This window comes from Brachionichthys hirsutus, chromosome 20 (genome assembly GCF_040956055.1).
Source record: "Brachionichthys hirsutus isolate HB-005 chromosome 20, CSIRO-AGI_Bhir_v1, whole genome shotgun sequence".
Classification (NCBI taxonomy): Eukaryota; Metazoa; Chordata; class Actinopteri; order Lophiiformes; family Brachionichthyidae; genus Brachionichthys; species Brachionichthys hirsutus.
In genome coordinates this window covers 8421675-8445344 of record NC_090916.1, presented here as the reverse complement: position 1 = coordinate 8445344, position 23670 = coordinate 8421675, and the positions used below count along the sequence as shown (strand labels likewise).

General features: G+C 41.3%; 1 protein-coding gene across 1 annotated transcript; it reads left to right on the top strand.

The window, feature by feature from the left end:
- The first annotated feature begins 6262 nt into the window (after positions 1-6262).
- dlgap2b (discs, large (Drosophila) homolog-associated protein 2b) lies at positions 6263-16882 on the top strand. Its single transcript, XM_068753405.1, has 5 exons — positions 6263-7342; positions 10396-10613; positions 10843-10996; positions 12815-13034; positions 16068-16882. The coding sequence occupies exons 1-5, from the start codon at positions 6263-6265 to the stop codon at positions 16880-16882; spliced, it is 2487 nt and encodes an 828-aa protein (XP_068609506.1).
- The last annotated feature ends 6788 nt before the right edge of the window (positions 16883-23670 follow it).

Here is a 23670-nt window from a genome sequence, read left to right as displayed (position 1 = left end):
TTATTCCAGTCATCTCCGCTTGTCTGTTATAATTGATTAAATTGGCTCAGTTTAGGCGTTTTAGGCGTAAAAGAAGCCGCCGAGGTTGCGTCCAGAGTTTGTGGCATCGCATCAACGTCAGTCAGCGTCTGCCTGCAGAGGGGAGAGCAGCAGCGGTGGGAGGGAGTGGGTGGAGATATCAAAAGGTGAACCGCAGTCTCTGCTGCAAAGCTACATCCAGTCCAATGTGATTTTGTCTTGTTTTGTGGGATCTAAACCGTTTTCCGCTTACATAACGCTCGCTGCTGTCCCCGTGTGCATGAATAAAAATATGTTTTCATTTAAAAAACTGTCTCCCTTCCGCTGCATCTATACTCTGCTGCATGATGCTTTGTCTATTTCATTCCACTAAGGATTTTGATACTGATGTGACCGACAAATATTTGAATCAATCGCTAATCCTGTAAAGTGCCTTGAGATGACTTTCTGTTTTGATCTGGCGCCATATAAATAAAGCTGAGTTGAATCAAATTATTACAGCGGGAACATTTCATCATATGAGCATTTCCTTGTAACGGTATGGCTGATCTGAAGATTAACACGAGTACAACTGGAGGTGAAAATTGTGCTGATTGAAGTAAAATGGGAAAAAGTGCATTTGAAAAACTGGATTTCATTCATTTCAGCAGCCGTTTAAGCCTTGAATTACAGCTTCTTTATACCAGTAGTTTATGTGGCTCTGATCCCCAAGACTGTTGAGGTTGTAAAAAGCTATCAACTACCTTCATTATCAATGACGCTTCTTCAACAACCTTAATGCAAATCGTCTTACAACCCCGTGGCTTGTTCTCGAAGTCTGGAAAAGACTGAGCGGCTGCAACCGATTTAGAACGGATGCTTCTGCTCGACGTCGATCGATAACATGTTATTTTTCAACCGAGTGACTCACGTTCTACAGTTTGGCCGCCTGTTGCTCCTTTCCTCCTGCCGACATCAGTTCGCTGTGCGTTGGTGTGGAGGAGGAAGGCCTGATTCATTCCAACTTATGCAACCATCTTGGGAAATGCTGGCCAGGTGCTGACGGTAGCATCGTGGCGGTTTGAACTTAGCATCCAGCAACCGATGGCTTCCCAGAGAGCTTTCCCCTCTCTCTTTTTTTTTCTCATGGCACAAGCTGTTATCTCCCTCTTCTCGGTGTGCGGCACGGCACCTCTGTCAGGTGCTGACAGAAGCACATTTAAGGTAGACGGGGGGGAAGCCTGTTGATTCTGCAGCACAATAGCTGTTGCCTGAGCTGTGATACAGGAAAGCTCTCGTCAATGCTCCTTGGATTTGCAGTGTGAGCTCTTAAAGAGCCAAGAGGGAGCATTAGCATTCATAAGAACATGGAAAAGCTGCATTAAGCACCGTCATGTCAACTTCATGAAGGTTTAGTAAAGCATTTCATTCCTGGCTGAAGTATGTCAAACCGTAATCTACTACAGACTGTCACCATAATTACATTTCAGCTGATAATTGTCATACAAATAACTGTAATTAACAATTTAATTTAATTCTGGACTTCATATTATAATCCCACCGTAGTCTAATCAGTGTTCTATTGTCTGAAAGCTACCATTTATCTGCGCCACTTCATGGAACCGGCTGAGGTAACGTTTTTTTTTTTATTAGTCGTATTATATCACATTAAGTTAGTGACCAGGCTTCAGCGTCTCCTACTGACTGAAACTTGAATCGGAAGTCTTTAAGCCCTTGAAATACTTTGCGGGTCAACCTGAGGCGGACGAGTCGGGGGGGGGTCAAAGGCACTCCACGGTTGAATCAGCTCATCCTCCCCTCTGCTGCTGCCTGCAGGGTGTCCAGACTAGAGCCCTCAGACACTGCTTTATGAGCTTGCCTGCATCCCCCCCCCCTGCCTTCATGCTACCGCCCCCGCAAACAGAAAGTTGTGCACCGGCCACTGCATATTCAGTTGCAGAGAAAACTATTGTTAATGAGTGGCACAAGCCTCCTCGGGGAGAGAGCTGGTGTTGTCATGCTGAAGAGAGATATTTTATGATATGAACTCTGATATCTTGACTAAACCGCCTTCATATCCTCGCTGCGAAAAATCTCCAACAGGCAGTTGTGTTTCACTTAAGAGTTTGGTGCAGTTTAAACTATAGTGTTAGTGGCAGATTCATGTTCTACACCCCAACCAGCAGCTCCTCAAATTAGGGTTATTCTAATTTTCCGTGGGGGGAACATTAATTCATGCTCTCATGCATGAATTAATTTGGCAAAGCTGGAAAAAAACCCAAAGGATATCTCAAAAATTTCTCTCGCTAATACAGTTTGACCCTTCAGCTTGACTTTTGAGCCGAAGTCGTGCAGACTTTTTAAAAAGATTTTCCACAAATCAGATGTACTAAAATCATTGTTTTAATTCCAGTAACTGGAATTAACTCTTTAAAGATAGGTGCTTAAGTAATAGTCAATAATTACACTGCAGGCAGAGTCTATATTCTTTTAACGAGCGACTCATTAAGTTAAAAACAATTCAGCACCTTCTAGGAATTTCATTCTCTTGCCGCCATCTCTGGGAAGTGATTTATTTCAAACAGACTATGATTGCGATTAAATTGGTTGATATCTAGTTTGCTATATTAGTCTGCAAAAACCTTATTGTGTGGTAATTAAAGCACCTTAAGAGGGTGCATGTTATAAGAATGGCTGCAGGATGCACAGCTTAGAGTAGACTGACAGCGACACCACAGTATGACACCGCTCAGTAGGTGGAAACAGATGTTTTGTGTCTTACAGGATGTGTACTTCAAATTCCATAACATCCATGTTGCTGGTAGCTATGACAACTGGTAGAAAGAGGGGACTAAATGCTAAAACACAAGCTACAGTGCAATATAGTGCCAAACAAATCCTCTTAAACTAAAAGCTACACCTTGAGATTTGTGTCATGTCATTTGACCATAGAGGCGGTTGAGTCTTTATCCTTGGCGTTCAGACTCGAAGCTCTGAATAAGAAGTGGAGAACTGTGGCTACTCTTTGGCCGCCTCTGAAGTTTAAAATGCTCTGATTCACCTACAACAGGAGGCATACCTGCAGCAGCAATTTGTGAGACTAGCCGGCATTGAAGGCAGACTGCGGAGAAGCACACGCCATTAAGATGAATATTCTGCTGTGCAAAGAGCTGCCTGAACAGCCAATTTAAAACTTCAGTATTTAGCCTCTCATTTTTTCAGATATTTACAGATTCGAAATTTTGTTTCAGGCTCCATTTCAGGATTCCCTACTAAACCTCTAAATGATACATTTGATGAGATAATGTGTTTTAACCCGATCAAGAAAAAGGCTGTTTCTGCAATGCTTGTTTTGATTTCACGCCTGAGTTCCACATCAATGGCTGGTATCAAGCGGTCCTGGGAACAGGATCTCCAAAAAGGTATTTCTGACGTAGACTGGGAAAAGATCTTAAGGAACATTCATTCATCCTCCATGTGTGCAAGACATTGCCTTATTCAGTTTAAAGTGGTACACAGGGCACATCTTAGCAAAGCAAAACTGGTTAAGATGTACCCTCAAATCGACCCAACTTGTGAAAGATGTAAATCGGCAGATGCCACTTTGATCCATATGTTTTGGTTCTGTCCCAGGATACAACAATTTTGGGGGGGTGTCTGTGATATATTTTCTTCCATATTTAGCATCAGGATAACACATAATCCATTATTATTTTTGTTTGGGGTTGACACTGAAGGCTTGGCACTACCGGCAGGGGGTCAGAAATTAATCGCCTTCTCGACATTGTTGGCACGACGTTTAATTCTTTTGAAGTGGAAGGATGCGGCTCCACCCACTGTGTCACAGTGGATTAAAGATGTATTATTCTATCTCAAACTAGAGAAGATTAGATTTGTTTTGAGGGGTTCTGAAAAACAATTTTATAAAGTATGGAAGCCCTTTCTAATATTTTTTGACCAACCTTCTACTCAGGTCCAGGAGTGACCATCTGTTTGATCGAGCATATTTGGGCTGACTCAAGTACAATAGGTCTTATTTTGTATTGATGTGAAATGTAATATGTTGTTTGATTGACAGTGAACAGGGGTGGGTTTGGGTGGGATTTATTTACATTATTATTATTTTTATTTATTTATTTTTATTTTATTTTTTATTTTTTTTCTCTTATTTTATTTTATTTGTTTTCTTTACTTCTATTTTCATTCTTTGTATTGTCTGTATTTCTGTTTGTTATTCTCTGTGAAATTAATAAATATATTAAACACCTAAAACTTCAGTATTTAAATATAATCTAAAACCAATTATTTCATTTAGCAGGAAAGAAAACAGATTGTTCTACTGAAATAAAAAAAATACATCAGACATGCATAAATATTAAGATCAGCTAAAGCTAGACTCTAATGCCTTATTTTATGCTGAATTATAAGAATTAAATAGTCTAAACCTACCAGATAATGACATTCTAAACGTAAAATATTTTATGAGTGAAACAGCATTTGAATATCATGTTCAAAAATGTTTAGCTTCTCTAAGAATGCAATAATATACAGACAGTCCGATGCTTGGACTACGTTGTGCAAAAATGAGTATTGCATGCATATCTGCGTACATGCACAGACACACATTGTCTCTGAATATCCACTACTATTCTTACCTTTGTTGCCTAAGCAACAGGTTGATGTAATTTTGTGAAGTGAATTTTAGTGAGAGAGAAAACAGCATAAAGCCATGCTGGTGGTGCTGCCGTTCCTTTCAAAGGAAGATCGTGTGAACGTGGGTAACCCTGGAAGAGAGCGATCTACATTCTGGATCCTGTCCTTGAATTCGTCATTCATTTAAACTCGACAAGAATACAGTGCAATTTGTAATGGTGCATTAAACACAGCAGCCCATATGGTAAATCGAGCATCGGTTTCTGCATCTCATTATATAGAGTCTCTCTCTCTCTCTCTTTTTATAAAGAACTGAATACACCCCCCCCCCAAAAAAAAAAACTACTACATTTTCTTGGCTTTTCAGCAGTGGTTGCCATGACAACGGTGCATTTTTATTTCTGGTTCCTTTGAAAATGGTGTAAGATCAGAGATCCTGAATGTTATGTAAGAGGAAGCGTACCGTTCCAGACGAGGGTTTTCCTGCTGCAGAGAACTTAAAGTAATTAATTACAGGGGAATGGCAAACGCTCAAGACGCTTCAGCATCATTTCCCTGTTTAGCTTCCAGCTTTCACCACTTACTGGCTGCAAGGACAGGGACTCCGATTACTATGCGGGAAGCTAAAAATGACGCCATGTGCTTTTAACAATCCTGTTCATTTTGACACGTTCGGCTGAAATGTTTACACCTCTGTTCCAGCAAGAGAGGCTGTAAATGAAGCAAAAAATAAAAATGAGCCACAGAGGCACCACAGACAAACAGCTAATCCTGTAAATACAGATTACGAACCTCACGTCTTGCTTGCAGACTCTATACTCAAAGGCTGGCAAGGTGCATGCATGTTTAACTAACCGAGATTCAGTGGAGCGTTGCACTTTCAGTGTTAAGAGGCACACGATTAAACATAATATGGTCAACGTCTATGCATTTTATAACACTATTTTGTTGAACACATTTAGGATGTAATAGACTGCACGTTTAGTTCATGTAAGACTCAGGGGAGGATGAGCAGCATCCACCATTAACCACTTTCTTGGAATTGCCAGCACAACCCTGATGCGGCAACTCCTAAATTCTCTAATATGTGAGTCTCTTTGAAGTAGAATGAAATGTGTTGCTCTTTGTGATCACCGCTCAGTGATGTGCTCAGCTCCTCTCCAAATAATTAGGTGTGCCGCTAATGACAACTGGTTTATCACCGCAGGGCTGGAAAAAAAAAGACTTGTATCATAGATTACAGATTTGTCCTAAGAAAATCAGCGCTCACCTTTTTTTTTTTTTTTTTTTTTTACAAGATTGTTGTGGGATAAGTTTATGAATAAATATATAGGAATAATTGTAATTGAGGCAAACTGGAGTTCTGTGGCTTAATGATGATGGCTGAATGCAGCTAGTTGGCTCAGTGTGTGCAGGAGATCCAGAAAAGATGATGATGAAAGTTTTTCTCCTCAGGAGATTTACAAGTTTACGGGAATTTTCTCTCGAACTCTCCAATATCTCACTTCTTTATTCTTGTCGTTTCCCCATTTCTGAAACAGACCAGAAGTTTTCTCCTCGGTCCCCAACTCCAAAGTTCAATGAAGGCAGACGCCTCCTTCCACCCAGGAACATGAAGGGCTTATCGGGCAGCCGCTCCCAGCACCAGATACCATTAGCCTATGGCTTGGACTACGACCCCCATGTCCACGACCTCCACCTTCACCACGGCTCCGAGTCTCGCCACTCGTCCTATCTGCTCAGCCCCACGGAGAGCTGTCCCGTGGACTTCCACCACCGCTACTCGCCACGCAGCTCCATCCACTCTGACTGCATGGTGATGTCTCCCGTCCTGATGCCTCCAGCTGCATCCGACCACATCTCCAGCAGCACCTTCCCCAGAATGCACTACAGCTCTCAGTATTACGACTCGGCCACACGGGATGACTGCGCTGCTATCACAGCCTCTGCCACTTCGCCAGCGGTCGCCGCCGCGGCAGCAGCGGCGGCCGCCTCGTCCCATCTCGCCGGCACCAAGAGCAACCGCCTTCCTGCTAACCTGCTAGACCAGTTTGAGAAACAACTGCCACTCCACCGCGATGGCTTCCACACATTACAGTACCAGCGCACCTCCACCACCACCGAGCAACGCAGCGAGAGCCCTGGCCGCATCAGACACCTCGTTCATTCAGTCCAAAAGCTCTTCACCAAGTCCCACTCTCTGGAGGGAGCATCCAAAATGAACGGCACGAAAGGCGACGTCGTAGGAGGTGGAGGAGGAACAGGTTATCACCACCATGGCCACCACTCCACCAAACACAGTAGCAAAAGGAGCAAGAGCAAAGAACGCAAGCACCGCTCCGGCGGCTGGTGGAGCTCCGATGATAACCTAGATAGCGACAGCACATACAGGACACCCAGTGTCAAGTCGCGTCACCATTCGGAACACGTCAGCCACTGCTACCCTGATCCCATGCATGGTCACCACTTTGGAGACCTGTCCCTCAAGACCTCCAGGAGTAACAACGACGTCAAGTGTTCAGCCTGCGAGAGCATGGCAATGGCGCCTGAGGGCAAATTCATGAAGAGGAGCTCCTGGTCGACACTAACAGTCAGCCAGGCCAAGGAGGCCTATAGGAAGTCATCGCTTAATCTAGAGAAACCCATGCACACGGACCTCAAGCCTTCATCGCGGACATGTCACTACCTGCAGGTGAGTTGCCTTTGATTTCTGCTTCGTTACCTTTGAAAGTAACGTGGAGTAACTGGCAGAGTGAATGAATGAAATTAATGGTCTGGAACTTATTCCAGGCGCTGTAGGACGTTAAATGCCAATGCAACCTCAAAATACAATAATGTCGCCGCCTACCATATCTGAATACATAACAATGATTGATATTTATATGCACTCATCCCCACGGAGACCAGTCACTAAGATGCATTGACTTATTGATCGGGAATACTGCAAAGCAGGCATTTCAGACACACCTCTCTGACCGCTTCTATTTCGAGGGCAGTTATGGTGTCGAAAGTGAGAAGCCAAAATATTTAGCCAGGGATGTCTTTTGTTTAGTCACCCCAGGAAGCTATTATGATTCCATTATGATGGAGAGCTCAATCACCTTCTCTGCTGAGGACACGAAGAATAAAGAGCTATCTGACATGGACTGCAATATAGAAAAACACTCACATTTGAAAAAATACAGTTGGCTAGAGCTGATGTAATAGGAAGCACATTAAAATACGCATAAATGATAAATTCATCTTCAGGCCTCTTTAGAAAACAAGACAAGCTCGGTGTAATATTTGAATTGCCCAACACTCAGGTCTAGATAGGAGTCCTTGCTATGTTGGTGAATTCTAAAAAAGGGACATAATCTGCACCCAATATCATATTTAGAGGGCTAGCTGCATGCATATGTGCTGAAACTGAGCACCTCTGGACTCGCCTGTCAGTCCATTATGAATCCGTCCTCCGCTTGTGATGGGAATAGCTGAGGTGACTGTCCATTATTAACTCTCGCCCCAGTCCCTGCTGAACAGATCATCGACCTTCTGCTTAAATTGCACTCATGCTCTAAACCTTTGTTCACATTGTGCCCACATCGAATCGCACACATAACTATACATAATCGGCAAAACTGCACATGCATGTTAGAGAAACTCACCGGTATCAATGTAACACACAACACGCCTGCAGAAAACGATTTGAAAGAAATCTGATTCCTACTTGTTCACTGTGCAATTTTGTGACTTCATTCTGTTTTAACATTTGCATATTCTTCTAATTTCATTCAGTTGTATTGCTTTATGTTGGAATTCTGCTTCTATCTGTATTTAAAAAAGGCGTATATTGAAAATATATCGCACATAATTAAACGGTGCAGCTGTCATATAACTGGTTATAATGATTGGCTCTCCTTGGCAATAGATGCATTTCTGTCCCCGCTTGGAGAACGACAAGCGTTTGACTCACGCCCAGTGGATGCACTTTGAAGCTATGCAGGGCGCACACATTTCACTAACTGCACTTGTGTGTCAAGTGGATGCACTCAGTACAGAGGCTCTTTCAGTGGCATTTGACAGGCCTATGTGTCAGCAGGCAGAGACCCTGCAGCTGCCACATGTGCACATTCTGCACTGAGCGTCTCGGCATTGAGAGCCTCTTAAGAGGAGTGAGCGACAGGAGATTTGTGCACAGGCATCACGTTGTAACGTGTTTGCATGTGGCCGACAATCTCAGTGTTTAGGAACTAATGACGCTTCCCTCTCCGATGACCCGTGGGTCACAGTTCAACATGTTTTAGGTGTAGCGTCAAATGAGCACAGAGAAAAGGGTAATGCTAATGAGCTAGTACAACGCCATGAGGGATGGCTGTCTTGCTAATCAATGCTTTAATCAATTTAATGCTACCTTCTCAAGTTAGGGTCGTTGAGTCCTTCCTTCTCTTCTCTAAGCCGACGACTCACTGGATTGTGCCCGATATTGCGACTTTACCAAACTGACTGATCAATATTCATTCTCCTGCTTACTGAAAAGACGGTTCAGAGGCAGCGAGCCATGAAGCCCAGGAACATTTCATTAGTTTGGGATTCAAAGGAGGAGGTTTCTAGCAGCATATGGTGTAAATGCTTCAGAACACCTTTTCATCTTCGCTACAAAAATGCTTGGGGGGAAACATCTGAAAAAAAAATACACAATTAATGAAGACGGAAAGCAACGGGTAGCATTTTTTATTAGTGTCTCTAAATCTGTCCATGTTTGCTACCAGCCAAAAAGATGAAAAACGGTCCTCGTTTTCATGCAAGTGCCTTAAACTGTCCGCTCCCTCACCTGTCTGCTGAGCTGAAGCAGGCAATCGAGCCAGAGGCGATATCGAGCGTTGAAGGGAACCTGAACTGTTGTTTCAAGTGACCTAAGGCTCTCCATCCACTGGGACAACTGCACCGCTCCGACACAGGGTTGCCAGTACATGCTCGATCAATATTTTGTGAGGACACGCGTATGGGATATTGCAACAAAGCTCATTGTGTTTGCGAGAGGGACTGATTGAGACCAATAAATCTGAATGGTGGTGCTCGGTCAGTGTTTAAAGTTAATAAACACGATTGAATTTGCTGTGATCGTGCAGCTTAAAGCAATTTCAGAGGAAGACATTGGAGATTAAAATAAAAGATGAGGGTGCATTAATGAACTTGAATACTGCTTTATGTAAATATCCACTGTTAATTCTTTCATTAAATTACTTCCAGATTGTGTTAGAACGTAAATATGTCGGTCGGGTGGGAAGCCGCACATGCATAATTATGCTCTTAGTTTTCAGTTCATGACCACGACAAGTCTGCTGCGTCCTGACAAATTACTTTTCATTCAGACAGCTTGAATCCAACTACAATTTCCATAAAGCCAAACAATTGTGTTTTAAGGGTGCTTTATTTTCTGCATGAATTTGAACTCGTGTTCTGTCTTTTGTCAATATAAACACTGCATTTAGCATTCAAATGAGCCTTACTGTAATTTTACTAGATAAAGTTGAGAATGGATTACTATAAGCATGAGCCAAAAAAAAAGGAAAGCATGGGTTTATCAAAGAAGCTCTGAGAAAAATAAATAAAAGTAGAATTAGAGGTTTCGCTCACTGCCCTGCCTCCTGATATTGTGCATCCGAGCACAGTAGTTACATTACATTACCAGCAGTTACATTACATTACCAGTGGTTGCATTGCATTTGTAGCGCTCAACACGAGGATCTATGTCTCCCACAGGTGCCCATGGATGAATGGAGTGGATACCCTGGCGACAAGGATGAGGAGATCCCTTGTCGGCGGATGCGCAGCAGCAGCTATGTTAAAGCTATGGGAGAGGTGGATGATGAGAGTGGAGACTCTGACACCAGCCCTAAGACCTCCCCTCAGAAGGCCATTAGGTCGGATGCTCTCGTCCTCAAATCAGCCATGCAGAGACCACATTTAGACTCCCAAAGGTAGGCCTGGCAGCATTATGATGACACAAGAATGGTTTCAAGGATGTTAGGAGGATACGCGAAGTGTTCGATCAATGACTTTTGTGTGACAAATGCAGCGCCAAAGGGACTTTGTATTTGTGACCTATTTTGACCAATTCCATTACTACATTAAAGTACTTTAAAGGCAATGCTTCTCTTTTTAGGAACTATGTAATCGTATCTATTCCTACCCCCTGTCCTTGTTCAGCCAGGGCTACCACTTGCAAACCACAAGAGATATGCGGCCCCACCCTAGCGTCACGCTGGACCCCGCCGCCTTTCATCCCCCGCCCTTCCGCTCTCGCAACCAGAGCTACATGCGCGCCGTCAGCACCCTCAGTCAGGCTAGCTGCGTCAGCCAGGTAAGTCCAAATGCATGCGTGGCACAAAGGCAACACCTGCACACATGAATGTAATGGTTTATAGCGTTGACGCATACGGCGGCTTTATGTAGAACACATTACTGACACTTTAGACATCCATACTGGAGGTCCACAGCTGATTGTAGTTGTGTGAAGACAATTGAAGTCAAAGTGCATCAATAATTTATGTGGTTTCAGACTGGATCTTGACTTTTAACAGATAGCCTACCTTTGGAATCAGCTTCAGAGAGAGTAAAATATTATTTACAATTTGTTTTGTGATACATTTTTGGTGTATTCAAGATTGGCCCAAGGATTTGCGGAATAGTTAATGATCGTGACAACTGGCTTTATGTTTTAACCAAATGTTCTCACCTTTTTTATACACTGCTATAAATCTATGCTGTTGGATAAGTTATGTTGTCCGTTTTGAACCTCCGTGATGGCAAAAGGCACAGCTGGTCAGAAGATAAGTTACCCAGCAAGTCACGCTCGATATGGACGAGTAGCAAGAGACTCCATGAAATCAGCAGATTCCTGTTTAGCTCCAGCTTAATGACAATGACAATGCCATTAAATCGTATTCTTATTATAGAATGAGGTCATAAATAAGAGGTTTTTGTAATTAATCTCACCAGCCACTTTATAAGGTACACTGGACCCTGCCTTTGCCTTTTTGGCTGCTTTTACTCTTGTGTAATATATTATTCATGATGCTGGAAACATTTTTCACAGAGTTTTATCATCATCTTAGCACGGGCCACTTAATTTTTCATGTTGACTTCCCACCCACAATGCAAATCTGTTGTTCTAAAACTCCCCAAAGGTGGAGATGTGGAGACTGCGGAGGCCATTTGAGTGCAAATGAATTCATTTTCATGTTTATAAAACTATTTGGAGATCATTTGATCTGACTTGGTGCATTATCCAGCTGAATGGAGATATTTGTAGATAGGAAAAGAAAATAGTCCCCACATTGTGACACCATCTCCAGGTTGAGTGGATACGTGATTTGATGTTGTTCACACCAATGTCTGACCCTGCCTTCTGAATGATGCAGCAGACATCAGAACGAGACACTTTTGGTGAGTCTGTAGCCTCAGTTTCCTCTTCATTAGTTGACGGGAATTAAACTAAACTACTTAAAAGTTTACATTGTCCATTTAGAGATACTCGTCTGCATACCTGGAGTGTAAAGGTGGTTATTCAAGTCCACGTTGCATTTCTATCTGCTTGAACCAGTCAGCCTATTCTCCTCCTCTGATGCTCGAGAATTGAGCTTCGGAAAATCATATAGATATGCCTACATGCATAAATGCACTGAGTTGCCGCTATGTGATTGGCTGATTAGATATTTCCATTAAAGTAGTTGCACAGGTGTACCTAATAAATTGGCCAGTGAATGTAATTTCATAATAATATGACAGCATAGAAAAGAACAGGACAGACAGCCAATTTCTTTTAGATATAATTTCACTGTGGTTATCTCAGAGACTTGCTAGAGCTAAAGAGACAGTTTCCAGTTTTCCATTTAGTAACATACAGTACAGTACATCATTTCTGGGTGGGGTATTGGGGAATGTGATGATTGAAATGCTTATGACACAGAAATAATATATTTCTGACTATTTTTTGTGGTCATCTGCCTTTTTTTTCCATTTTATCTTGACATTTATTCAGTTTAAGGTCGGACTTGACAGTGGCCTGTCCTTATGCTAACACTCCTTCATATTTGCTGTGCAAAGGGGAAGAATCAAAGTGAGAAAGAGAAAGGAAGAGGAAAAATTAAGGACTGCTATTCCTGTTTTTGTCTCTCAGGTGAGTGAGACTGAGATCAATGGCCAGTTTGAGTCAGTTTGCGAGTCCGTTTTTAGTGAACTAGAATCCCAGGCCATGGAGGCCTTGGACCTGCCTGGTTCGTTCCGCACACGAAGCCACAGTTACCTCCGCGCTATTCAGGCTGGTTATTCCCAAGATGATGACTGCTTGCCTTCAATGACATCCTCCACTGTCACTTCAACTCTCAGATCCACAACAGGTAAAACAATCCCCCCTAAACGAGAGAGGGCTTAGATTAAATATCCTCATACATCCAATACATGTGCACAAACTTCACATACCTACATATGTACAGTGGGGAACCCTTGCGCTTCATAGATGCCAGGCTGAATGGCTCCAGTTATTTTCCCTAGAAGCTATGGTGTGTTTGATTTTGCCTATGCATACCCCCCCCCACTTGTCTGGATGGACCTGCTTGCGTCTTACTTTGCACGAGTCATGCATCATTAGCCAAGCTTCTGGTTGGTCACTTGAGGCGTTGACAAGCTGTAGGCTAGGACATGGGTGGGAGGTTCATATTGACACTCAGATGGCAACACACTCTTAGGGTAAATTATACCACGACACAGCACAGCCACATTACATGGCATGCCTATGACAAAAAAGGCCCTACCCTAAGCATGTTAAACTGTGGTATTACATGTGTTGTGTAAAGCCTGTGAGGTACTTAGGGAGGGGTGAATAACAAAACGGGCCAGAGTTTGGGGAGTGATAGAGTGCTGACATACTTGAAGAAGCCTTCCCGCCTGTTCTCCCCTTGCTCTGTTACACCAACACATTAGCGTAAAGTCTAAAAGGAACCTCGCAATTGGCCTCATAAAATGAAATAAAACATCCGTTAACATTTAAGGTAAGTCAACAATCTCCAGACTAGAACATGAGTGCACAGACATGCTGGTTGCACAAAGGAACTGAGGGTATACTCATTTATTACGACAAGACCAACCTTTGATTAGTTGTGGCATTGTCGTATTGTGTTGCATGAAACGCGAGCTTTTGAGCAGCAGTCAGTCAAAATGACCAAATCAATGGCGTGTAAAGATGTTAGAAGGATAAGTTGTTGTTTTTAAGTTCTTCAACTCAAAGTGACTTTACTATGTTGTATTGGATTTTTAGCAGCATTTCTTTTACAGGGAGTACATGTTTTACATATTTATTTATGCTACATGCTGCTTTACTGACACACAAGTGTTTCAAGATATTGTGCAACACGATGCATCAATGCATCCCTAAAGTATACATTTACGGTTCTTTGTGCAAGCAGAGTCGTCATGGCATTAACTCCCTCACTAAGTGCATTTGGTGTTTACCTGCAAGAGTAAAGCTATGAACCCTATTGAAACATTTTTCTCTAATTGTGCATTTTTAAATATTATAATCTGGATTTTTATTGTTTTGTACACTTTTGGAGACATTTGCACTTTTACTAATTTGTTTTCTTGTGCAATCTGAACCTTTGTTTTTGGAATCCTTTCATCTCAAGTTTCCCTTTGCGATATCTTCAATGTGACGGAAGTACTGAGGATATAAGAGTGTTCTCCAATCCCACTGTCTTATCTGCTGAACTCTATTCGTCTAGCTCTCTGGTCAAAAGCTGTCAGCTCTTTAAGGAGTAAAATAAGTAGTTGACTGCACGGAATGTTGTTAAACTGTTTTTTTGAAGACTGGCATCAGTTATGTCAGACAAGGTTATACAAACCCAGAGGAGGGATTGCTTTGATTGGTTGTAAGCATTACTGTCACCTTTTTAATCCATATGGTTAATATCTCCTTTGGTGAACTCTGCACTGTTCTGTTTGAACAGTGGCATTTTCAAATTATTAAATGTATTTGGGCTATCTCAGCTCTCAGATTCATGTTTTATGTTAATATCCAGTAGACGTATTATTGAAATGTTAGTGGCTTGTTAAACAAACCCAGTTAAAGGCTAGTGGATCCCATGATGCTCCCGGTAGGGCAGACAAGCAGCAAACCCCTCTCCATTTGACCATCCAACTCTTGAAGGATAACCAAGGGGAAAGAACAACTGGAGGCATCAGTGATGATTGTTGCAGGTATTTTAACGTTGACACGCATACATATATCTATGTATATGTGTGTTTTTGCACTGCCTTCTCATTAAAAACAATAGATTCCTAGAGTCTATTTATGTAGACTGTATTAGAGATGTACTTAGAATACCTTTGAGGATGTAATCACATCGTAACCATAAAATAGCACTCAATGTTATCGCATTGCCGCTGTCTCCAATGGTCTGTCAGGGTAGTTTGTCTGCTGCACATGTGTAAGATTTACTTTTCTTTCTTCTAAAAAAAAGCCACTTGTGTCAAAGTCTAACCCTTGGCATCGAGTCCGTCAGCTTTCTTTGACTGTGGGATTGCAGCCTCTCCCTGGTGCACCCCTAAATGGGGGGAGTGACCCCTCCCCTTACCGGGTTCATTATTCCACATGGTCTAATCAGCCACCTTGGACCTGATATGTTCAATAGGGTTCATATCTGCTTCTTGGCCCAGTGGGTTGTGATGCTTCTACTCCCTTTGCATCTTTTCTTTTGCACAAATCTGAAGTCAATGAGAAATAATTTGACATGTTTCGAGAGAAAAAAGGGTTCTCAGAAAACGGATTTATGATTTGATAATGCTGGATGTATTTCATGTTTAATTCCACCACTTGCTGTGCTGTGCAGTGAAAAGATGGAAAGAAGCCTTGAGATGACTGAGAAGGCAGTGTAAAACATTGAAAAGCATATAGTATGTGAGTTTAATCTTACGCAAGTCATTCAATAACCTACTTCAAGAAGGTGCTGTATATTCGGGAGTGGCTCTGGAAAGAACTCGATCCATTATATAAGGCCAATTTTCATATATTTCACCACTACAGAAAGAAAGATATCAATTCAGAACTTTCACTCATAGCTAACTTCAAAGAACATGCTCGCAAATATATTGATCAAGAATAAACAGACGGTTTCTTCAAACTGCAATCGAGTACTTCTTCTGCTATAGCTCACATTTGAACCACTCGCCGGTTTTAGTGAGATCTCACCCTCGATTTGACCAAATAAGGACTGAGGACGTGAATCTGACTGCATTACTCGCCACTCACATACTGTATGTTTTCCATAGATGTGTGTTGAATTTTTTTTTAGTCCAGAATCCAAATCAAATCACTCTCCAGCTGTTCCTTTCACTTTGAATGTCCTTCTGTTTGCATATTCAAATCTTTCTTCCAGAGGGATATGATGTTATGGATGGGACGTCTTTACTAAATGAAGACATGATAGAGGACGATGACGGTGCTAGCTCCTCTGCCTATGCGGAGCTGGAAAGGCTGGAAAGAGAGACTGCTGCTGGTCGCAGCCAGCACAGTACTAGCTCCACCGTAACAGCCATTTCTGTCCCACCGGCTAGTCCGCCTTCGTACAGGGTCCCTTCTGCCTCACCCATATCCACCTCGGAGCCACCGGTCCCTCAGGCCATTCAGGCCTTTAAGGAGTCCGCCAACATGGTCGCCGCCTTCAACATGCAGTGGAAGGATGAGATCTCTGCAATGCGCTACGAGCTGGCGGAGCTGCGTAGGGACGTCTGTGGAGAACTGAAGACTTTCAACAGCAACTTCTTCAACTTCACTCAGTGCTACAACATGTGGACTTTGTGCCGGGAGCCTTGCAGCAACAGCATGACGCAAACAGACGACAGAGTGTCCATAGGAATTCAAGCAGGCTCCAGTTGGTCCATTCGACAGAATACAGAGGACAAGTCAGTAATGTGCCAACCAGAGCCAGCACCATTCAGCATTATGGATTTGATGGACCCGCCCAGGATTGAGATTATAGAAGGAACCCCTGAGAGCACACCAGAGGGTTCAAGCAGCCCTGCTAGCCCACTTCCAATAGAGGACTTCCCTTGGGAGATCAACAAAAAGCAGAAGATCTATAAGCAGCCGGACACAGTCGGCCACACTGGTGGCCACAGAAGCGCAAGTCTAGAGCTGTGGAGCAGGAAGTACACCAGTGGGCCCATGTCATACCTGTCTATGTCATTCTAATCATTCCCACGCTACGCAAATGAGACGATGAAGCCAAGGTAAACATATTTACAGAGGAAGCCGGGAAAGTGCTGTAGTTAGACAAACCCTTTACTCCATACAGACACCGAGTCTGTCATATGTTTTTCAAGCAATCCTAGCAAGTGTCTTTGCTTAGCCATGGAATAAAAGAGAATAATTTTGTTCCGAGTTAAGCGGAAAGAATCAGAGGATGCGGCTAATGTTCAGAGCCTCAAGTGCCAACAAGCGAAGCATCACGTTCCCTCCACTGTCTTAGCCGTCAGATAAGAAGTAAATTCAAGTTAACGCAATCGAAAATCAGAGGGTCATTTAATGATGATAATAAACAATCGGCCACTGTGACCGATTGTTTACCGATTCAGTATACTGAAAGAATACTGTGAATAACTTTTTAAACAGTTTTTATTAGACACATCAAAGATTAAGATATTATTTAGTAATAAAATGATATGTAATTTACTTATTTTCCAATTATAATAAAAGCATTCCTCGGCCATGGCCTTCATCCATCTGTGGCCAGCTCCTGCAGAAATTAGCGATAGTTTCTAATTAGCGAAGTGGTGATTCACACCGTGTAAACCTGTAATAAGTTCAATAAATGCTAGATAGTGCTGAAAACAACTTGTAATGATCAAAACCCAGTCCTTTATTGTAAGGATGACACTGTCTCAAGGCCTTGTGGACTTAGTCCCCCGACAAAATTGTTCAATCATTCAATCAATGGCTTCTTAGTCTAACAACCTGGAGAGACAAATTAGGTGGATTCACGCTGATCATGAAGTATGAATGTATTGGCTTCAGCTAATTTCTGCACAAATTGCATTCCTGTTCAAACGCTGTGTCTATATAAATGTAAAATTGTGTATATAGAGAAGCTTATATTCAATACTTGTACTGTTTGCAGACCTACTGAATCCCGACAGCGCCGAGAGGAGTTGTAGTAGTAACGTAACCGTGGTTCTAAACCAACACACAGCACTTTCCCCCTCCAGCTTCAATGTCTGTCTCTATTTATTTCATCACATTAATCACCTGGGCTGCCCCCCCACCCCCACCCCACCTCATTAGGAAGTAGGTAGTTCCAGTGGTGACTGGAGATTGTTAAATCTTTGGTTAAGTGTCTTAACTTTCCATTCATTCTTCTTTAAGTGCGGCAGGTCCAAACTGGATGTATTATTTAGAATACTTGCACTACATTCTACCACAATCACCTTCTTTAAATGTATTTCTCTAGTAATGGTGGATTTTTCTTTAATGCTTGGATGGTTCATCACTGCTGAAAGATAACAGAGAGGCATTGGCCTCTATATGTAGACAATCAGCGCCACTGAGGGCTTCTACCTCCCCGATACGTGCATGTTCCCCAGAGGTGCAGTATAGTACCACTGAATATACTAATACCACCTCACTAGTGATGGCGTAGCTGGGCTCCTGTCAGGCATTAATGGGGGCGCGCCCTCGATCATCTGCTATATTTGGCTAATTTGTTTCTCATTCTTTCTGTTACTCATATGATAACACAACTAGCATTCCCCTCAACGTCCCATTCGCATCGTCTACCACAACACAATGTACCAAAGTTAACACTGAGGCCCACGGCAAACGTCGCCAAGCTTGACAGCACTTATCTTTGGACCATCACTGCAGCACAGGACCACAGGACGCCTGTATGTATCAAGAGTACTGACTGAAATGTGAACCCACCGAAAGGACTTTTAATACAGGAGAGGTATTATCTCGCACTTCATAAAGAGAGGAGAGCTTCTTCCCCCTTTGCACGACCAAAAGACAATACCCGCAGAAACCGTGGAATTTTGAAAAGATGAGATTTATAGAGAAAGTAGTACTAGAGGTAAGACCAAAACGAAAGTTCACGCCACAAAAGAGAAATGCATTCCATCTTCATACAGCTGTTGCAGTGACTCATACAACCTGAACCTAAATGTCTAGCTAAATGATTCCTTTGCCTTGATAATCTAACACACTTTATTAAGGCATGTTTTGCTGGTAATTCAGAATTTGCCATTTTGAGGTTTTGGTTCACAGAATAACAAGGACGGAGGAAATTCAGATGTATTCTTGCAGTTCTCAGCATTCTGCAATACAGAATAAGCATTTTCTTTTCTTTTTTTTAAAGCTCAAAGCCTATTTATTACAAACCCAAATAGAAGAAGGTTCAGTTTTTCATGACAGACCAGCCGCGAGTTGGGTTTGCCTACATCAAAATGATTTCAGTGAAGGGCATATGACTGTGAAAACATTTAGCCTACAACCATTTTAATAAGCAGATATATGGTACAGTATATATATTATTGGTATTCATATTTTGCTTTTTGACAGGGGATCGCAGTGGCTTTTCCTTGCTTGATATTTTCCCAGTGTTTGGGGAGTGCAATCTAATTTAAAAGGTGCTGAAGACTGGCCATGATGATGTCTCCAATTTACATTCATTCATTCTATGCAAGTCCTTCGTTCTTTGTTCAGTTTGTGTCATCCAAATATTTGCAGTTGCAGCTACTAGGTTTGTGTTATGCCTTCATGCAAGATGGAATGATGTTTTAAGAATACGAGTGGCTCTTTCATTTATTTTTTGTCCTTTGCATGAGCCACGAGCCAAATTTAAAGTTGTTGGTTTTCTCCTGCAAAATAGTTGTTTCATTAACATTTCACTCCCTTTAACTTAAATGTAAGCTGACATTTTTTATACGTTTGTTGGCAAGATTCTAGAGATTTCCTGCTTAGCAGTAGCGTCCGTGATCTTTGTGGCATCACATAACAAAATAAATTAAAAATAAGTAAACTACACATTTCAAATTCATTTACCGACTACAGAAAAATTACAAATCAAAGGTTGTTCCAATATAATTGGAAATGCTGTACAAACGCTTAACACACTTCACTTCTAAATTTATATCTGATGCAGGAGACCCATGCTACAATAAATAAAAAAATAGATTAAAACGCAATGTTCGATTACTTTTTCATCATTTAACTGAAATAATTTCCCGCCCTTAACAGAAGTTGAAATGTAGCAAAAATACAGATATCGATATAAGTATTTTTGACAAAAAAATAAATATATATATATATATATATATATATATATGAAATATGTACATTTAACAGAGTATAAAGAAGAAATATACAAAGGGTATTTAGGATTATATTTTAATCACGCAATCATATTTAGTTTAATGAAATATTTGAATTGTCTAATATGATTTAGTACGTGGTCATTTACCCCCGTTATTCTTTTTTGTGGTCATCCAGAGATCTGATGCAACAACTGTGTAAACTGTCCATTAGGACAAAGGTTTTTGGATGGATCGCACCTGAACCTGTAACACTGCTTGAATATAAATGCTTTTCTACCCCGGTTTTCTCTTCCTGCATTTATTCAAAGTTTCTTGGAGAAAGAAATTCTACTCTGTTTTGCACCGATCATGTTGCAATTTTCAGGGATTTCAGACTGCATTCTTTTAGTGATTTAAGTTTTTTGCCAGAGTTACAAAGCATCCTTTTGAAAACCACGGTCTAGTCTGCATTTGTTAGCTTACGCTTATTTTGTTAAACAAAAATGAAAATGGTGTGTGATACTTTATTTCTTTTTTTTGCTTATTGTGGTGTTTCTTGTGAATGTTCATTTACAACTTTTATTGGCCTTATGTATTTTTCACAAATTGATATAAAACAATGGATTAAAAATGTTTATAATGTTCACATGTTTATGGCATTTTAAATGGCAAAATGGGGATCATAGCTTTACAAAAGGCATCCAAAGACAAAACCAGTTTAGCATGAATAGCATTTTTTTGTGTCCATGGTGACCGCACACTTTAACACAGCGCAAACACACAGCATGGCCTCCGCGCAGTATCTTGACCCTCTCAATATGCACTGCTTTTCTACTAAGCTATCATCTTTTGTTTTTCTTTCTTTGTTTTCTTTTCCTTTTTTCTTCCCCCCCTCCATTTCAGGCATCCGTAGCTTAGCTGGGGGGCGTAGAGCGTACGGTAGGTCTGGTAGGGAAACACTTTATTATCTCTTTTTTATATGTTGTAAATACAGTTTTCCATACATTTTGTCTGGCTCATGAACATTTTTCACTATAATAAGATCTATCACAAGTTTAAAATGATGTCATACTCACCAAGTATGTATAATACATTTAAATGTTTTCATCCGTTTTCCACATTAAACCCAGTGGAATTTTTAAATTTATCAAATTGATGAAGTAGAACTGGAAAAAAAGAGTTTAATAATCTACTGACCCAGTCCGCTGCTGTCGCACACGTTGCCTTGTGTTAACACAATGGCATTCATTTCATCTACAGCTTTTGAGCTTTGATTCAAAATCTCTTCTACACCACTGGGACATCTTTTTATGTGTATAAAGACAATCCATAAAAATACTCATTTGGTTTGTTTTTATTTCTTTATGTTTTTAATATTAGTTTTGTATTTAGTAGTGATTCACCATCTTCCATTGTATCCGTTTGTTTTTTAAAGCAAAGAGAGGGAAATAAATACAGCACGTCTTTATTTTAAATATCCTGGCATGCAGCAAGGCGGCTTATGATCAGCATAACGGCTTTGTTCTACAAACCACAACAAATCAATGCTGCTTTCAGATGGCATCGATGTCATGAGAAAAAAAAAATGTCCTAACAGGAGTAAGAATTCAGTGACGCACAGGTAAGACCAGTAGTTACGGTATTTTTTGAACGGTATAGCGGTAGGTGAGGAATTTAGCATTTTAATTGTCAGTGATTGCAAATTAAAATTAATTTAATTTAGAAGACAAAGAAAAACTACAGACAGATGATGAAATAAAATGGTCAGTATGCTCCTCGTGTTGTCAACAGTTGTTATGATAGTGTATATTAAATCTTGCGCGGGCTGCTAATGGGGCTACAACACCTTGTGTTCAGTGTGTGGAAAGCTGGGACAGCGTACTTTTATACGGCTCAAGGCCCTCGAAAGGAGGATCCGGCGAAATGATCCTTTAAGGACATTGATTTGTATTGGTTTGTTGTAATATAACATGCATAAAAAGGTGAATCCACCTTGCATCCATGGGGGCATCACCACTGTATGTATATATGTATGTGGCTACGAACAACGGCGACACAATCAAATCCTGTAACTATCGCTGAATCCGCCGGTTGCTATACACCCTTCAACATCTTCTGTCAAATCACTCACTCATTCACTCATTCATTTTTCCATCCATCTTTGGCGAAACACTAATGCAACTCCGGATCTCATTCCTGAGGCCGAGGAGGTATCTTCGCCATGTTTGAGTCGGGCATAGTAACACTGACAAAGAGAATAAATTCCCTGCAGTCAAAGCTTTTTGAAAAGCATCGCGATTTATTTTTGCCTGAGGCGGAATTTGTCTTCATCCACATGCTAAAGAGAGAGATCAGGGAAATACAGGTTTCCAGGAAGTGATTTGGCAATTTCAGTATTATTTCCAGCATGTAGTGTGATATCTACAGTAAGCACTTAGTATTTAGGTCTTTGCTAAGGTTAATTTAAGATGTGACATCACAACTTAAAGCATGTTAAGATGTTGTTGCTTGGTACAGAAGGAAACATCATGGTTTTCGTTTTCCATCAATTATTTGGAATAATTTACTCATATTGGGGGGGGGGGGGCATCTAGTGATGTCACTAGAGCAACATCACCCTCAGCATCAGATCATGTTATAAAGTATATCTTACTGCAGCACAAGTTTAATTTCTGGAGAATAAGGGTGACGTTTGTGGTAATATGCCTTACAATTAGTAAGCTTTATAAAAACATTTACATTAATTATAGAGCTACTTCAAATAAGATCGATGCTTCTAACTTGCTTGTCATGATTTGGCTTGGTTGTGTATTGCCCTGCCAGCCTGTAATTACATTATATAATTAATCCTATGTGAAGCAGGACAGGAAGGCAGCTACACCTCTCATCCACCTCGTTGCATCTTCAGCCCCCATGCTCACGCACCCAAACTCATCAGCCACCGCACGCCACGAAGTCACAATCTACCCCGAGCTGAGTAAGATCAGCGTCGCCATCCCGAGTCTACATCTATGGCAAGAACAGCCTCGGGCACAAACGGAAGGAGCCGGACGGAGAGGAGACACTGTCGGAACTTTTCTGAAATTTAAGCGTTGACCGCAAAGGAGGAAAAGGTTTGAGAGGCCTTGTTGAGAAAAAGCACGAGAGTGAAGGTCTGTTAAATGTTCACTGTAACAAAGCTTTTAATGGCATTGAGTCACACTTTATATGAAGTGCAAGTACCGTAGATTTTAATGTTACCTACGTAATTCAGAAATCCCAGCTGCAAGCTGTGACTGTTTGGCGCTATAAATTAAATCTTACAATACTAACCCATATCATAATTTCAAAATGCAGACGTGTACTTGCACCTCATGTAAAGAATGGCTTCGCTTCATCTTCAAATAATACGATTTAAAGGCAGTAAATTATATATTATATATACAGTATGTATATGAAATATGCTGATAATGTTTAAAATGGGAAAGTAATGATTTAAAACAAAGCTCCAAATGCTGGAGTTTAAAGCAGGCCTTTGTGTTGGTTACATTTAATTTCTCTCTGTGCTACAAAAAAAAAAAACAAAAAAAAACAAATAAGAGTTTTCTTTGTCTGTACGAAACATTTTTTTGTGGGGATTATAGTTCAAAAACTCCACATGTTTGATGGATCTCTCTGGAGATACACGCAAAGCTGTTATAATAAGACAATTGT

Coding starts and splice junctions, on each gene's coding strand:
- dlgap2b (XM_068753405.1), top strand. CDS start 6,263: ATGAAGGGCTTATCGGGCAGCCGCTCCCAGCACCAGATACCATTAGCC. Junction 7,343..10,395: donor GGACATGTCACTACCTGCAG/GTGAGTTGCCTT, acceptor TGTCTCCCACAG/GTGCCCATGGATGAATGGAG. Junction 13,035..16,067: donor AACTCTCAGATCCACAACAG/GTAAAACAATCC, acceptor TCTTTCTTCCAG/AGGGATATGATGTTATGGAT.